The 19,187-nt window shown below is 38.8% G+C and overlaps 1 protein-coding gene and 1 long non-coding RNA gene across 2 annotated transcripts in view; one reads left to right on the forward strand and one right to left on the reverse strand.

Moving 5' to 3' along the window:
* On the forward strand, positions 1–16,235 carry LOC122865618. The gene is made up of 3 exons (XR_006375507.1): positions 1–92; positions 238–301; positions 13,851–16,235. It is a non-coding gene; the product is annotated as an uncharacterized LOC122865618 (long non-coding RNA).
* Positions 1,704–19,187, reverse strand: part of lpar1 (lysophosphatidic acid receptor 1) — a 42,747-nt gene continuing 25,263 nt past the window's right edge. Inside the window, exon 3 of the mRNA XM_044174306.1 lies at positions 1,704–7,143. Within this exon, the coding sequence (XP_044030241.1) occupies positions 6,824–7,143 (320 nt within the window). The 3' untranslated portion in view covers positions 1,704–6,823. The remainder of the gene's footprint in view (positions 7,144–19,187) is intronic.

Here is a 19,187-nt window from a genome sequence, read left to right on the forward strand (position 1 = left end):
CCTCAACAAAAAGAGCTGCAGTCCTCGCAGCTCCTCTCTTCTTCCTGTACTCTCTCTTCTCCAGGGTCTGCCTTCTCGCAGCCTCATATCAGGTAAGACCCGCCCTCTTGAGATTGACAACCTATCAAAAATGACGAATCACACGGGACGAAATGGATTTTGCAGAGAAGATGTTTTTGACCACACAAATTGGATGCACGGGCTTACACAATTTTTGGTGTCTCGTTTTGGGGGCAGCGGAACAAGCTGTTTACACATTCAGAAGACATGGAGCAATGTTGAATTTCATTTGGAGTCGAATGTAAGTCCAATATTCACTCTCCTTTTAGCTTTGGTCTTGTCTTCATCAATTCCTGAGGAGAAATATCTGGCTTTTGTCTTTAGCTGCTGCATGCTCCATATGTTCACCAGCCAACCGCTAACTGTGTGTGTCAGCCATTTGCTGCTGGGTAGGTAGCATTCAGTGGATTTATCAGAGCTTTTTCACTGCAAAAAGATGCCTGCTGCAGCTCGAGATGGGTTTCTGAGAGTGAACCAATTTATTTACAGATTTTGATAGTGACAAAGGAGGTGCCGGATCCAATCAAACGGGTGCCTGTCCCAATCTGGGATATCCCAGATCCTGTTCCGGCAGGATCCGGCACAAATTAAGCCCTATTAACATTAGAAAACGTCTTAACTCCGCCCAGCTGATGTGACACCAACGTATTCAGGGATAGTAACCCACTATTGCGCTGTGAGTCGCAGACAGTTTGTGACTAGAGTGGTAACGTTACTGGCACACTGTTCACATAAAGGGGAGTGGATTTAGGGCAGGCAGTGAATTTTGGAAGTTTTTCTCTGGGTTTGTCACAGTGAGTGACACCTTTCATATTACACATAGTCTTTTGATCCATTGTTTACTTACATTTTTTGCAGCTTTAAGCTGTTTGGGCCACAGGTTGAAAATCATAACTCAAAATATATTCACTTTCCTATTTGCTGTCCATGCTAACCCTAACCACTAACCACTAACCATAACTCAGTGTAATGATGGGACACTATTAACACTATTTTGGAAATACAACATGACATGCCCCCTTAGCTTCCAAGCCACTGGGGGTGGCCGGGCCATCATTCCTGTTTGACTGACAAAAATTCACTATAAACTAACGTTCTCTGGCAAGTGTATCAAGCGAGCCAAGTCCAGACACACCACTTCAATAGAGAACTTATAAGTGTTGGGAACTAATTTATTGAGCATCACCTCAAAATCTACACAACCATGGAAACCACACCGTGAAAAAATGTCTGCCTCTTACAACATATAAACACATGGTTACACACAGACTTCTGCTAACAGTCAAGGCTGTCTAAAATGTGCGAACAGCTTCAAGGTCTATAGATTATTAGGTCTAGCCAAAAAAACACCCTGCATGTCATGAAGCATACATTATCAGTCTGTGTCTGTCTGTGACCCTGTGTGTTCCCTTGTTTGCCTGTTACTGACGTTTTGGATGTCATGGGGACAAAAACATTGGTGGATAACAGAAAGGAGCAACAATAGTAAAGCTAAAGATGTAAGATAAAGCAAGGCCCTCAAAAAACACTTTACTACTGTCAATAAAATAAGTGCCATTATCATCAGGTCTTTTGAAACTATTTTTGGTTTATTTATTGCAGAAAAGCCACATTTCACATATAAAAACACACCAACACAATAATTCAGACTTTTCTCATGTTTTTATTGTTGCTGGGATATCAACACTATGACTCTGGGTGGACATTCATTGATATTGGCCCGTACAGTATAGATAGTATGGAAATCACATTTATGTCTGTCACAATTACTTTCTACAAACTACTGGTACATGGTTTGTTAAATCTGAGGCTTGGCAAACATATCCAAAAACATTTTAAAGCAATGTTTCACTTTGGAAGAACAAAATGTTTCACACCTACAGTTTGGAAGATCAGTCGTTGCTCCTAATAATGTACATATTATCATTCTATGCATACACTTTGGGATGAACATATCTTTAGTGCAACACACACCGGCTGCGCCATGTAATGTCATTTGACTCCCATAGCAAACATTGGATGCGCCATTCAAACAAAAGAGTAGTAAGAAGTAGTCAGGATACAATAGCCAGGATGTGCTAATCTCGGGAGCTAATGCGCTGTTGCTTTTCAGGGGAAAGTTCCCTCACATTAACCCTGGGGAAAAGGACTGTGGCGTGTCCTGACATGCATGATAGTGGGTTGACGTGTATCCTGACTGCTAGAGTGTGGACTTACAATCGAAAACAGCCAGTGCGTGTTGCCCTAAAGAATGAATTTTTTTGTCTTCTTGTTAAACAAAAAGACAAAATGAAAATAGATTACATTTAAATTTCAATTAGTGTTTTATAAAATCATATTATATAATCTGTATTTATGAGTTTGTACTCACATTCTTTGAGTCTGTGTTGTGTATCTTTATTATTAGAAAAAAATCATGCTCTCTGGTGAAAACTTTCTACAAAAGTGAAATATTGCTCTAACGCTGACATCTTTGTTCTAAGGCAATTGCAAAACGACAGTGTTAGCAACAAACAAACTTAAAGAGTAGGTTAACACCGCCTTGAAATTTGGTTTTTGCTGATTTCTCACTTAAGTTCTCACCTTGCTGCAGTGATGTACAAGTGTGCTCAAGGACACTGTGACATCACTGCTGGGTATGGTCAGAGGTGAAACAGGCTTGAAACTTTCAACCAGAGAGGGCAGTAAAACACTGCTTTCAGCCTGGTGTTAAGTTAATCTTTAAGGAGGAGGACTGGAAGGCACTGCACACATAGATATCTAGTTCTGGGTCACAAACATGTTAATAACTGTAAAATTCATTAATTAGGGTCACAATACAAAAGAGCTCATGACATAAAACCCATAAACAAAATCCTACAGTACATTTGGACAGAGTATAACAGTTACATTTACAAACACAAAACACTTTCCCTTTGGTGATTAACTTTGAATAATATATTTTATATACATACATACTGTACACATATACTTACAATGGTGTACAAAGAGTGACACACTGGTAAACAAAGACATACAAAGACAGAAATCTTAGTTGGTTTGCTATATAACCTGAATCACTACTTTGTTAGAAAAATGGTTACAGTGAATGTCAAATACAGAGGTTTGGGTCCAGAGACAGAGATTGACATTTGGTCAATGAAACAGTGAGTGGCACTGCTTCTGCCACTACCCTTGTGAGGCTTCTTGTGAAGACAGAAGTGAAACTTGGACAAACTCAAAGGCAAAACTTAATAAATTAAGTTAAATTGAAAAAAATCTAAGATTGTTGCCTTAGAATTGGAGTTTTCTCAAATTACTTATTTTGTACAGTGTGAAGGCACAACCAGGAGATTAAAAGGCTAAAAACAAGAAGGAAAATCTAGATGGGGAGAGACAATAAGAAGTCCACTCCCCATTCTCAAGAACTTATGTTGCCTCATAAACAGGGCAACATTTTGGGAAACTTCGACAGGCAAAAATACCAGCTGACTTCATTTTAGCACTGCAGTTTAAATCCCTGACAAACATCTTGCTTCCTGGAAAACATTTGACTGTGTTTCTGGACATGATTCTCACTTTTCTGTCAGCTGTTAGGAGCTTTGTCTATGTATTTTGGCCAAAAAGTGTTTTGATTCAAGTCAGGACAAAACGTTCAGCTGGCAGTTTTTAACAATGCACGTCATAGCATCACCATACTGACTTTCTGTTGGCTTAGAATCCCAAGTTAATAGCAGAAGTCAGTGAGTGCACTTGTGGAAATAATATAACTCCATTCAACACTGCATTGGCTCAACTCTGCCTCACCTCTCACGAAGTCAGTTCATGAAGAAAAACACCCTAAAGGCTATTAAACATTTTAGAATTATCATAAGAGTAAACTGTAATATGTCACCGTTGTCAGTACACCTTTAAGTAAGAATTAGCGACACAAAAATGCTTAATGATGTGGCTTGGTAAACATTCCATAGTTGTTTAGGTAAACATCAACATTATCATAACCCCGCTATACACCTGTCACCAGAGTCCAAACTGTAATATGTGCCAACTTAATTCACTGGGAAGCTATACACACATGATGTGGGACCGGGTATCCAAAGTTTTGTCTGAATTAATAAGTAAGACCATACCACACAATCCAACATTGCTGCTTCTCAATAATGATTCTCAGTAGAGAATTAAATGAAAGAAAGCGCAAGTTGTTGCTGGGAGGTCTTACAGCCACCAAAAAAAACTTTTAGTCCAAAGATGGCTGCCCCTTCACGATCTGAGCACCAGGAAATGGCACATTTTCATGACATTGTGCTACTTGATCTATATACTGCCCGAATTAATTAGACAGAATCCTCCACTTTGGAGATGTGGTCACATGCAGCAGTGCAGCAATAAAGAATAGGCTCCATGGGTCATGAATGGAGGAACACTATACATTATACTTTTCTCAGTAACTATGGTTAAGCAGTCCAGGGAAGACCCGGGAGTGGATGGTTGGGGGGAGGGCTATTAAGAGGGATGCCGCCATGGGGAGGGATGACGAGGGAGGGGGGCAGGGATATATGTGAATGCAAAAAATTTTAATTATTTGTATCTGTCATTTTCTGCAGCATTTGCAAATAAAGATTTGCTCCCCAAAAAACATCATAACCCCAACCGTCTCATATGGTGACATAAAGAAAACATAATATATTTTGGATGGACATCTGTATTACTTCATATCACCAATAACACTGTTACAGCAAAAACATCTGTACATGTCATTCAGTATTTGGTTAATAGGAAAGATATTTTCTGGAAGGCATTTTTGGAGTGTTTGTAAAGAGTGTAGTCATGGAGCGTATTCTAAAATGGTAATTTTCCCAGATACTGCCATAAAAGATGCAGTTTAAGATGTTTGGATTTTTAGCAAATATTTATTAGAAGCTAAGTGAAAGAGAGCTCATGGGCTGAGTTAAATTCAGTAGGCAGGGCCAAAGAGCCACAGATTCTGGGCTAAGTATTGCTACAGCAGTTGTGATTGGTCACACTAGCACTTTTAACAGTAAAGTTTTGGACAGAAATAATGGCATGCAATGGAATGAGTAAATCTGAGCGATGCTTTGCGATTGCAAACTGGATTTTTATTAGTTACGCCAGCAGTGCGGCTCTATGGATGGCAATGTCTGTCTGTTGGTCAGTCAGTAGTTCAGTCTGTGGGTCAGTCCACAACTTTGGTCCAGATTGAAATATATAATAATATTAGATGGACTGCCATGAAATTTGGTTCAGACATTCATGTTCCCCTCAGGATGCATTGTAATAACTTTGGTGATCATCTGACTTTTCAACTAGCGCCATCATCAGGTCAAAATTTCTAATTTCATATCCTTTACAGTACTTTTCAGTTTCAGAGATCCTACTCACGCCACCAGAGGGCAATTTAACATAAACACTGGTTATACTTTCACACTTCCACCTCTTCAGGCCTCATGGACACGGAGACACTCGATAAAACCACGAGAGGCAGACAGCTCAACACATTTCATGTCATCTGAAGTCTGTTAACGCTCATCAGATATGACCTTCACCTTGTCTCCACATAACACTGTGGCACAGAGCATGTTCTAGAACTGCAAACATCCTCCCCTTTTTGGTAAGATCCCTGGAACAACTTGTCTCTAATTCCTTAGAGGGAATAAACAACTCAGGATTTATGCAGAACCTGGACCCTTCATGGATTTACGTTGGATGGAAGAGGATGCATTCACAAAAGCTTTTTAGTGGGAGAAGAGGATCAGTAGAATAATGAGTCACCAAAGTATTTAGGTTGTAAGGTCATTAAAAGATGAATGATGAATGTACTGCAGAAAAGAGTAGTGGCTTTGGTTACTTAAACAATCCATAATGGGTAGAACAGTATTGCAGTATTTTTTGGTAAGTCGCTAAACATGTCAGTATTAATATATTTATATATTTTCTAAGCATTAGCAGGATGTCCCATAAATATTTCACTTTGAAAAGGTTAAAACCCTGGAAACAGATCCAAACACTATCAAGAAAATCAGCCTTGAGTCCCCACAAGGTCATTTTGAAGTTAAAGCTTGCAGAGATAACTTGTATTCACAAAATGGCATGTGTTGGTTTGAATTTCCCAAGATTTGAAGTCTTTCCTCCCAAACATAAAGGCAAAAGGAAGAAAAGTGTTCTAAGACCCAAAATGTTGCAACTAATACGAATGAGTCCTCAAATGAATGGGAAGGAAACTCAATGGTCATGTTGTCTGTATGTTATGAGACCTTTCTTAAGAGTGGGGATCAAGGGGACAAAGTCTGAAACCCACGACTACAGGATACAAAGTTAGAGAAGACTGAGAAGATAGAGGATGGGTTGTACTTCATTTCACAGATTACTTTTAAATAGTTCATATCAGCGTTGTCCATAACAACACATTCAAAACAAATAATAAAAATAATAAACAACTAAACAAAAATACTAAAAGCCTATCAGAGTCCTCGAAGATCAGACTCCTCCCCTGTTCTTTCTCCACACAGCGATAAAGTCTTGGCATCTTTCTTCATAGTCACCATGTATCCTTTTCTTTGTTGTGATCTCACCCAGCTCATCATCAACTCTACATCTACCTAATATTCATTCTCAAATTCATCACGCTGCTGTCTTTAGTTCATATCATGTTCGCAGTCCCTCTTGACCTTCCCACGCTGCCATTTACCTTCTTTCAGTCAGTATCTCCAAAAGAGATCAACTCCTTCAAGCAGTCGGATTGATCTCCGTGATCTCCAGCCCTCCTTTATACTACAGAGTGTTCGTTGTGGTGGTGGTGGTGGTGCATACCGCCGCTCAGCACCGTGTGGTTGATGGATGACGCCGACCGGTCAGATCCCTCTGCCGTCGTCCCGTTGACGTTCTCCTGCCGCTGACAGCACAGGATCTGCCTGAAGGTAGCGCTCATCTCTTTGTCACGGTAGGAGTAGATGATGGGGTTCATGGCCGAGTTGAACTCGGCGAGAAGCAGGAAGAACTTTTCATAGGTGAGGACGTTGCAGCTGGCACAGAAGACGTCGAGAAGAAGGATGACCAGGCCGGGGGTCCAGCAGATGATGAACGCACCTGAGGAGAAAACAAAGCAGAGAAACCCAAAGTTGAAATTGGTGATGGGAAAATGAAAGATGTTTTTCATTAATATAAAAAAGACAGCTCTATAGAATGGTTTTGCTTACAATACATAAAATGACAGATTTAAATATATAAAGCAACATGTGAACAAAAAAGTTTTGTGGTTTCCAACTCTTAATGGGAGTGTAAAGAGTTCACTAAATGTTATGTTTTGACTGGAGTTAAAGTTTGGTTGAGTAAATGTTGTTGCACTTTACCAATTTTCGCCTATGTTATTTATTAGTTATGAGACTGTTCTGGGTCCATAGTTTCTTTCAGTTACACACTAATTTTACTGATTAGTTGGATTATTTCATAATTCTTATAAAATGCATTTGTAATTGTGTTTTTCTAGGGCGAACATAAATTCTACATGTGTATAATCCATCATAAATCTTAAAGGCAGTTATTCACATCGTATATTTCTTCAATTTTCATCCTGAAAAACACAATGTGAAATACATCCTTTTTTTTTGCCTTTGTGATGTTTTTTGGTTTGGCTTTGCATATGAGTTACTATTACTAATCAGTGATCAAGCTTATGTTCTTAACTTTTATAATTTCTAGTTTCCTCTGGCTTTTCATGAGTCTGATAAAACACTTGGGCTTAATGTGCAGTTAATACCACAAAAATGTGATGTGAGCCTGACTTTTTTTTTAATTTCACCTAGTTAACATATTGTATTTCACCAGATCAGTATATATTTGTCTTTTCAGGCTTTTGGCATTGCAGCACGAAGTCATGGATTTCCAGGATTCAAGTTTTTATGACTCATGATACATTTGAAAAATGATGACTTGCTTTGGACTCAGACTTAAATTTTGCTGACTCCCACTTCAGAAACAATGATTCACTTAGACTTAAACTTGAGTACTGATGACTTGATCAAAATGGTTACACATGTTTTCATTGTCACTGTAAAATGTACCACCTTCACCTTCAATCTTAAGTAAATATTATGTTAATGTGATATCTCTCTCTCATCCCTCTACTGAACCACAGAAAAGCAAAGAAGCAAAAACAAAACAAAATAATAAAATAAAAAGAATTTCGTCCTGAAAATGTATCCTACAACACAACCACACATTGGGTGATGTAACATATAGGTGAAGCCACACCGCCTGGGAGCCAGAGTTAGTTCACTCTAAAATCACTCTACAACCACATCACTATCAGTCTACAGAACAAAAACACCCATGTCACTCTATAACCACATCTAAAACGTTTCTCAATACATTTTGAGGACAAAGTACTTTTGTTTTACGGTGTTTCCAAATAGTTTGTTATTGCGGGTGCATTAGGTCACCAAAAGGCCAAAAAGCAAAAAATACCACTAAAAAGCTGTCTTCTAAGTCATGAATAAACATAGTGATATAAATAATTTAAATTGATTGTAAATAACTTACATCATTCCGTTGCCTTTAATCTGTGTAAATCAAAAATCTTTCTCAAGTTTAATTTCACCACACGGTATGATCTTATTTATCCAACACTTCTCATTTTTCTAGTTTTTTATATGATAGAAGATACATTAGGAAACAACTGAGCAAAACGGAACATGTTTCATGGGGAAAGTGGGCAATATATCACTGATTAAACATGCTAGCACTAACAACAAAGAAAAAAGGATTTGAAAGCTGTGAAAGTGTTGGTGAAATTGTGCAAGTGGAATAGTTTTCTCACCTAAAAAAAAAAGCATTTAATTTTTGATTATTTTTTCACAAAGAATTTTACCTTTTTAACTTGCTCTGCTATTTAAATATTTTATTGCACTTTTGACTGAAGAGATATTACAATATAGTGCTGTATTACTTGATTAATCACATATTTAGTATTATCACAGTTGAGATCTTAATGACAATTTGTCACTTTTAGGGCTCCATAAACTGAGACCGAGAAAAAGGTCAAGCTTTCAAAATAAAAGCCCAATGTCATAGAAATAAATCAGAAATGAGTTTAAAACATTATTTCAAAGGAAAACAAAATCAAATAAAACAGAAATGCAATGTCAAAACTAACTAAACAGGATGTTTGTCATTGCCTTTCAAAACACACCATATGAATGTTTTCTTATCTGGTGCCTTAAACATGATTTGTCAGTGCTTTCTAAAACTGTTATCATTACAAAAAAGATTCATTTGATGGTTAAAGTTGGGTAAAGTTTAGGGAGCTAATACTTCATGGTCATAGTTAAAAGAAACCAACAAACCAACTGTAGAAGGTGGGATGGGATTCCTGATTTCTCAAAAAATCAGATCAAACAGCCTGCCAATCACAATCAACATCATTATCCCTCCCTTAATGTGAACCATCTACAACAACATAAATGACTGACCTCTACCTCATTTTTCAACCAAATCTCCAGCATTCCATCATCACATCTATAACCTTTGAACCTCATTTGGATGAGTACAATGCATCATCATTTCTCTGATTAGATGAAATGTGTTAGCATGGGGGGGGTAGAGAGAGAGAGAGAGAGAGAGAGAGAGAGAGAGAGAGAGAGAGAGAGAGAGAGAGAGAGAGAATATTGACAGGCAGGACTGTTATCTGTTAGTGTTTTGCAGGCGGCAGCTGCAGCGAAGGCTTGACCTCACTTCCCAGCTATGCAAGCAGACGCTCCAGAGCTAGATACATTTCTTAAACAGTTCACAGCCCGGCAGAGAAACTATCTGAACTATTTGTCTCTGAGTGGAACATCATACTCCGAACAGGACAACAACAGCACAGAAGCATTCAGAACTTCAGTCAGAAAAACAAGAAAAATACTTCAGACCAACATTATATTATTTTGGGACCATGTTTCCTGCCTTTGGCAACACTGTCTCATTTTGTGAGTCCTGATGGAAACATAATATAATCATGAAATCGACCATAACCACAGCCTATATTGTTGTTCGAGTAAGGTAAAAACCAAAACAAAATAACAACTAAAGACACAAATACTCTTCTACATTCCTCTAGTTTCTTTTTCTCTTTCATATAACCTGCTGCTTCTTTAAGACTGATCCTGTTCTGTTTCAAATGGAGTGTAAAATATGTCTATTTACAGGATGTTTGTCCTGATTTTCCCTCAGAATGAGGAAGAAAACAGTCTTTGTGTGAAGCTATGACCTCAGAGGTTTATCTCTTGGATTGTTTCATTTCCTCTCTGAACCCAGGGGTATATGGTTACTTGTGATACACCCTTCATCTCAAAAATGCCTCTTTACACTGCCCCAAAAAATGTGTCCGGTTTACAGTGGCCACATAGAGCAGCTTTACTGCCACACCAGGTTCACAGACGGCAAAGCAGAGTTTTTGTTTACGGAAGAAACAAATAGGTTTTTTTCGCGGACCTAAGTGAATCCTTTTGCTTTGTTACTACTTGAAAATGCCAAATGGAGGGAAAAGAGACCGGAGAAATGGAAAGTCAATGGAGGAAAGTAAATAAACATGACTCCGACACAGGCCGGGAAAATCTGGAAATGCACGGAAAACTACTATGACACTTTACAGGTCTTGATAGAGTCAGGAATTACACAGAAGCGAGAGACATGTATGGGTGTTGTCATGTCCTACTCATAGCAACAGTGCCCTACTGTATGTGACACATTGTGACATTTGAAGAATCATCTTTAGCTACACAGTGATTTGACCTTGTTGAAAGTCATGTTGCTCCACAATACTGGATAATATTTCAGCAAATCAAAACACCCAGAATCTAGTGAATAACAAATCTTTTAGGAGACAGGGTGTTGAGCAATTAAATCCAGGAAGTTTCTTGTAGGGTCAAAACATCGCCTGCTCAAACCAATAAAGTTTGGATCCAACATGCAATTTAAGCTAATTTCCGCCAGGAAAACAAAATAAATGAAATGACAAAAATAAAAAATACTCATGGTAAGTCATAAATATGAGATACAAAGTCAAAATTACAAAATGGTATGTCAAAATTCTGACTGAAAAGTCACATTTGACTTTTTTTGTCAAATCTTAACTCATTATCAATTGAATATGACATTGTATTTCATAATCATGACTTAATGAATATTTTTTTACTTATCAGTAATTGGACATCTATCTCATATTTTGGACATTAAAAGTATAAATTTTGGCTTTGTATCTCTCAGTTTTGACTAAGAGTCAAAACTTTGACTTAGTATCTAATTTTTTGACTTGCCGTGAGTATTTTTTTATTATCATTCCTAACTTTCATCTTTTTTTTTCTTTTCCTAGCGGAAATGGGCTTCCAAAAAAGAGAGAACAGAGGGCTACAAAACAGGGAAATAATGGGGACCAGACAACGGCAATGAACTCCACACTCCTACAAACACACGCACCGATGCAAAACTGAGGGTAGACACGGATAAACACTCAAAAGTACAGACACAAACACCCGCAAACACTCACTTGCGTAATTATACACGGCACAGACAGATGGATGATCACTTAAACACAATGTGAAAACATTTGGACGGGGTTGAGAAAGCAATCAGAAAAACTGTACATTCCATCCCAGCATGCTTAGCCTTACAATCAACATTATAATCATTATTATACCATATCATACCAGAAACAGAGTTTCAATATCAGCATTAAAGCTCTTTGCTGTGTACAACATCTTTAGTGGATTATAAGCAATGATTTTGAGGTGTTTTTCTGTCTCTGCACACCTCCTCCTTCAAATTAGGAAATGTGGATCTCTTACCTAATCTAACTTGGTGTTTGTTAGGAGAGACTTTGCTCTAATGGCTAACGTGTTATGTGTCTTCCAGGGGGAAATGCATTTGTCATCATTAAGATGTTTATGACGTTGTTTTTCAGTGTTACAGCTTGTTCTATTGCCCTCAGTCACATGTAGTGTACTACACAGAATTACAGAAATATGAGGTTAAATGGCTTAAGGGATCACGCTGGTGGTTTTGCAAGTTTAGTCCTTTAACTAGAAATGACGTGTTTTTTTGATTGCTTGCATTTTATGTTGCCATCCGTATCCAGTCATTTGGCTATGCTTTGAAAAACAACTTGCAGAGATTTGAAACATGCTCAAGAGAGGTAATCAACATTAGTCATCCACCCAAGTCAAAGTTACATTTGTGGTAATACACTTGGATGAGGATTTTCCTGCTGATTCTCTCTCTGGATTCTGATATTTGTGAGGGAGTTGCTGAAAAACATTTTCATGATACAAATAATGTACTGTACATTATCTTTTCCATTATAATCAAGGGTTAAATTGGGATTTGTGAGGAGGGGGAGTCCTTGTCCAGTGAGGTTGGGGGGTTGGGTATGGGTGGGGTGGTTTCCATGAAACTATGCTGTTGACAGTTTGCATAGGGACTACTTCTTCAGTAGAAAGTAGTTCCAATGACAACTGTAGACATTTTGCTCTGTGGATGTGGATTGTCCAGAGTAACAATGGCACTGTTTCTGGAAAGAGGTGTTGCTGTTGCCTCCGTGAAGCACTGCAAAGCCCCAAAAGACAATAAAATAACATCCAAAATATATGGGCCTATACCCAAATACACTGCCGGTGGTTTTCTTTTTTGCTTTGAATTTATGGTTCACGAAAAATGTAACCGTGATGACGAAGCTCCCCTAACCTTAAAAAAAAAAAAATGTCATATTGTAACCCAAACACAATGTTTCCCTAAACCTAACCATAGCATTGTCACATCATAAAACATATCATGCTAGTCATTTTGTCAGGAGTTTGTGAGGCATCCCAGATGCTTGGCATGTCCTCTGCTTCTTCCTAGCCAGGAGCCCCCACCTCTCTCTCTCTCTCTCTCTCTCTCTCTCTCTCTCTGCTGCTGATTACAGGAGTTGGATCAGGTGTGTTGGTGTCAGCTGGCAGGTGGCTAATTCGCTCAGCTCAACTCTGCTTCAAATACTGGACTCCGACCATGCCGCTGATCGGTGTATACAGGGGAGATGCTGGCAGTTTTGTTAGCATTGCAATGGGTTGAAGATGTGAAACCTTTGAGAGCAGTAATGTGCTCTGAATCCAGCTCGTCATTAATCAGCTTGAAGCACAGCCATTCAGACAGCAGACCAGATGTCTTAATAGAGATACAACAAACACTATTTAGAATTCAAATGATGGGGCTAAATATGACATTTGTATGGATACCAGCACATATAGGAATCAAAGGAAATGAAATAGCTGACAAGTGTGCAAAAGAAGCCACAAAAATGAATCAATTTGACATTACAGTACGCCTCTGTGATCAAGAAGAAACTTTAGAACATGTTATGATTTACTGTCCAAAATATGATGCTGAGAGAAGAGAAATGACACTGAACCTTAAAGAAATAAAGATGTTTGATTTACGCAATCTTTTACAAAGAAGTTCTAGAGAGAAGTCTATTGTTGTTTCATTATCTTAGGAGAACAAATTTGATAAAGAGAATATAGCTATGGTGTGTTTATTTATTTATATTGATTTTTCTCAGTTTCATTAGTGAATGTTTAGTTAGAGTCCCGATTCATACTCCATTCCAGTTGGTGGTTATGCACCATAATGTTGGTTGTCAACCGCCATAAAACTTTACGAAGAAGAAGAAGACCGTGCCGCTGGATCATAGATTCAGTTACCCAATTAGTCTCACTCCCGCCTTTCGATTTGCTATTACCTTGTTTAAGTGCTTCGCTAATCCTTGTTTCTTGTGTGTGCAGTTACCCACCGCCTGGACCTGACACTTGCCTCATTCCCATTCCTGTATGCTTTGGGCTTTCTCCCTGGATCTCTGGACTCACACTCTGGACCTGGGCTCTCTCCCTGGATCTGGACTTACTCTGACCAGCTTCTACGCCTGTTCCCCAGCCTCGCCCGCTCTAACCTCTGGCTCACGGCTCAGCCCCGGCTCTTCCCTACCCAGAGACTCTGCTTCCCTTTAATTCACTGAGGTATTGTGTTAATAAAATGTCCTTTTGCATCAGTTCCCTGCCTCTGTGTTGTGTGTTCCACATTTGGGTTCAGTTTTTCAAGTCCCTGTGAAACAATGCTGTATTAGTTGTATTCCACTATGACACACTACACGAGAAAAACAGTTAAAATTTTTTGTTTGTCACCCCGTGGCTGACATTGTGTAGTCTGAACCCAGTATAAGAACTGAAGGGTGGGGAAACATTGTGGTCATGGTTAAAGACACCATTGTTGACAGTTAGTGAAACAGGATATGAACTATGGTCTCCCACTACGATTATCTACGTCACTCGCTAGGTAAGCCCAACCATGCTCCCCATCCTCCGCTCTTTTAGGTTTTGCAGTGATATGATGATGTCATGCTATTTCCACCTTTTTGATTCTGTGAGAAAACAGCTATCATTTGTAAAGACCACAAGAGGGCGCTTGCCAGGAAAATGTTAAAACCGGTTGTTTTAAGTGTTAAAACAAACGACCAATGCGTTGTTCTGGTGAGAACAGTCTTCTGTTTGCAACTGCAGTATAACATGATGCCAACATAAGTTTCACACGCCAAAAAGAAATCAAATCTTTTCTTACCGTAGTGTACTGAAATTAAGTAAAATCCATCATAACTAAAGCTCCCGTACGGCCCTTTAAGTTTGTGATTGTTATAATGTTGTGTCTCACACTTCTGAGTTTCTCTACATTGTGCTGATGTGTTCCACATGTAGCAACATACTTAACTAATTAAATAGCTTCAAATTCTGCTATCTGGGATTTTCATGCCTTACTATTATTTCTCATGTCATTCATGCCGGCTTAGATTTCCACTAATGTGCAATTCTCTCAGGCCCTTAAAAATGAACAAACACTCAATATTACATTACTGCTCTCATTCTTCGGTATGTCTCACTCCCTGTCTTCCCATTAATCTCTCTATCTGTACCTCTCTCTGTCTCTTTTTCTCTTGCTGGTTTCCTGCCCCCCCCCATCCTTTGAGTGTTTTTATATCCTACTTCAATTCTCTTTCTTTTCTTTGTGTTTTGTCACTTACTCTCAGTCTCTCTGCTTTTTTCTCCTCCTCTCCCTCACTTATCTCTTTTCTTTGTCTCGCTGTGGTCACGCCTTCCTTTCCTCACGCCAACCTGTCTTCCTCTCTACCCCCATGTCTGTCTCTCAATTTCACCCTTCTCCTGTATCTCTCACTCTGTTTATCTCTTTCTATCATTTTCCTGACCCAACCCCATCATCTGTGGCCATGACCATGAGCCCACTGAAATAAGTCAGCGGACAGAAACCATTAGATATAATTCTGAAATCGCCCATTTATCCACAGAAGGATTTCTTTTTCCTCTCCCCTCTTTCCCACATTTGTACTTCCACACACACACACATGCACTGGAGATTAGATAAAAGCTCACATTCAGTAGCTGAGTGTTTACAATTATTGATAAGAGGCCTATGGTGTACACAGTGATGGAGTCTGGTGATGGTGTCACAGTGATCTAATGGATAGAGAAACACGTTTTTGACTGGAAGTACACTGAGGTCTTTGAAATGGTAATAATGAAGGTTTTCTGCTCTGCTAGCACATACAGGCTGTAATATATCTGCAGACTAGTTGTTGGTCAGCAGCAGTGACTCACTCACTTCCAGGTGCTGAGATTTCTGTTTTTCAAACCTTACTTCTCTCTTTTTTTCCCTCACTGTTTTGGAATAAAAAGACAAAAGTCAACAGTAAAAACAATGCACACTGGCGCTGTAATGTTCTGTTATGGTTTAGATCAAATCCAGATTGTTAGCCACAGCCATGCCACTTACCACCAAATTCTGAATCCAATTTTCTTAAATTGCATCTGATTTAAGCGGCACTTTGTTCCTTGGTGAACTTTTAAAATGATACCAGTCCAGTCCTATCCTATCCTGTAACTGTTTTGTTGACAAAATTGTATGTGTATGGTAACTTTTGTTCTTCTGCCAGCTGTTTGGTGCCACCAGATTCTGTTACTGTACTTCAGGCTATGAAGGCAGATGTTTTCTAATTAGAATCATCTCTGTTTTCTGTCCCGGAATGCAGTGGAAACAATCACCCAGTCATATACACCCATGGTCACGCACATTTTGAGGCCAATACCAGTATAGATATTTGGGAGATAAAAAAATCTGATATTGACATACAGTATTGGCTGAACACATAAAATAAATTTAAAAGTCAGAACAATTTTAAACTATTGAGCTATAATAAACATTAACTATAATAAAGTAGTTTTTGTGTGGGTGAACCTGTATAAAGGTATCAGTGTATTAAAGCAACTTTTGATATTTCATCATTTTGCATTTCTGTGCTGCAATTTCTTGTTACTTTTCACTCAACATATCCAACAATACAGATACATCTTTACTAGGCTAAAATCAATAATAAACCAAAACTATCGGCACATTTGCATCCCTCAATTTATCTTCCTAATGTAAACAGAAAATTTAACAGCATGACAAACAAAACAGTAGTACTAATTATTGTGACAGGAAAGATTTTTTTTCAAGGGTATTTTTATGGGTATTTTATGAATAAAAAGGAAAGAGGAAAAATAATCTCCCCGAAGAAACAAATAAACTCTGCCACAAAAGCAAACCGACACACACACAAAAACTAATTCCTTTCCCGATCTGTTTTTGATCGATGGTGTCACATGATTTTTTTAAATCCTAACAGGCAGAGTTGATCTGGATAATACTTGATTATACTTGAGATCTTTTAGTTGTTAATGCAGGCTTACAAATCCCGGCTTACTTGAAAAGCCAAAACAATAAATAAAACATGTTGTAGGTTCACACCCTGGAAGCGTTTCATGATACTGTAGATGTTTGAACAGGGTTAAGAGTTTGCCAGAAATGAACAACTGACTCTGGTGAAACAGGATTCATAAGGACAGATGCTGCCGTTGTGAGTGATTAGAAAAGCTGCACTGTGAACAGTAATTTCTTGCATTAAGTGCTTCACACACACACACACACACACACACACACACACACACACACACACACACACACACACACACACACACACTCAAACACACAGAAAACAGGTGACATTGCGGGCTGCACACCAGTCATGTTTCCATGCTGACAGTGGATTGGAGGGTTGTAGTTAGCTCTGATTGGTTCTGCTCTCAGAAGACACACTTGCATTGCAGTAGCAGAGAGAAAGAAATGTGTGTGTATGTATAACCATTAATTCTGTCCTCACTTTGAAATCTAGACATAGAAATCAGTGAGTTCTTGGGTTGAACATTGATTGGTTATACATTGTGATTTTGAAACAAATGTAAGTCATTGATATGGCATCTGTGTGCATGTGTTTGGCCGATGGTATGTCTTGGCGCTCCACACTGTCTGACGATGCAACCGCATACAACACCAAGGGGTTTAAGATAATCAAATCATTCACAGAAGACCCCAACATGAGCCAACACCTGACGCACAGACACACACACAGTGCTGATGACTCATTGAAGAGTGATAAAGAGAATCTCTGTTGGTGTCATTCAAACACTTTTATTTACAGCAGAGAAGCACCAGTGGCCGAATGGACTAGCAAGACTGCCTGTAACCTGCCGTGTCACAGCTTTTTGCAACAGATCAGTATCAGTTGACTAGATTTGGTTATTGAGTAAATTGAAGGTTCAGTGAATAGTTTTTTGGTGGTTGTCTAACTAGCAACAAGACATACATGCAGCAACATTTACTTGAAGTCAGGAACAGTATTCACTGTTGCTTTTCTTGGCACGTTACCGCCACCGGTAGATCAGCGGAATAGTGTGAAATCATTGCCGGGAATGTGTATCGTGTCACCTGCATGCTCATCCTCATGCTGTATGCGGGCACAAGAACAATCAAATTGGGGACTCATTTGTAAATCCTTTGTTCCATTGCACTACTAGTGGTCAACAACTCCACAGGGTACCTTTAAGGGGAAGGATATTTCAGTTTGTATGTATGTGTTTAAATGTGATTTCCACATGTGTGTTTGTGTGTCCCTATCTCTATTTTCTTTGGCAAAACAAATCAAGTACAAGCCAGATTCTGGTTTTGTTTTCATTTAACTAAGAGTTTATGAATGTGAGAGAGTCTATGTGTGTACATGCATGTTCCTGTGCTTGTGCATGTGTGCAAGTGTGTGTGACCAACTTTATTTTTTTTTCATCTCATCCTGCACTTCCTAGAAGAAATCACCCATGGCTGCTTTTACAGCATCCTGAGAAGGACAAGTGGAGAGGACAGCAGCCAGCAGGGGAGCAGTTATTATCGTCTGGTCTGCAGATGGGGGGAGGTGGACAGGGAATTGCTGTGGGGTTTACTTTCTTGTCGACTCATCGTAATCTTCCCCTAAGAAGTCGAACATAATCAAAACCCAGAACTCAATGGCAACTTTGACCCCGCTGGAGACGGAATGACGTTATGACTTATGGTTTTCCTTTGGCCAGGGTAAAACAAACACAGGCAAAGAGGGATTTCTTTTAAATGAAACAGGAGATAAGTGTCCAAGAGATGTGAATAAATGATTGTACTTAAAACAAGCAACTACTTCTCTTCTATCAATACAAGTGCTTAAAAATGACCTCACTCAGAAACAGCAATGGATTCCAGACTGAATTAAAACACATCACACCCTTGCTCAAAAGACTTATTTTACCAGTAAGGGTTTGGCATCAATAAAAAGAAACAAATGTGATTTGTTCAGAATGTGAAATGTGAATGTGAAACAATAGTGATTCAAATTAATAGTAGTGAGATTTGTTGAACTGTCTTGTAAGCTCTGTTCGATTGCGGACGATCCCTTGCCACATTAAAAGTTTTTGATCATGGCGGAGGTAACAGTCCTTGTTCATACATTTATTCTACATTAACACATCACAATGTTTCATAGTTTTCTTGACTGCTACACATTCAAACAAAGCTGGTATATTATAGTGAAAATACAAAACAGGTATCCCTCATTCATCAATTAACCACACTTTGTTCTTTGATTGTAATAATTGTTGAACTTTCCTTTAATCACAGCAGTCAGCTAAACCCTTTTCGGAATGCAGCCAAAGTGCAGAGGG

The sequence above is a fragment of the Siniperca chuatsi genome, linkage group LG18, assembly GCF_020085105.1.
Source record: "Siniperca chuatsi isolate FFG_IHB_CAS linkage group LG18, ASM2008510v1, whole genome shotgun sequence".
Taxonomy (NCBI): Eukaryota; Metazoa; Chordata; class Actinopteri; order Centrarchiformes; family Sinipercidae; genus Siniperca; species Siniperca chuatsi.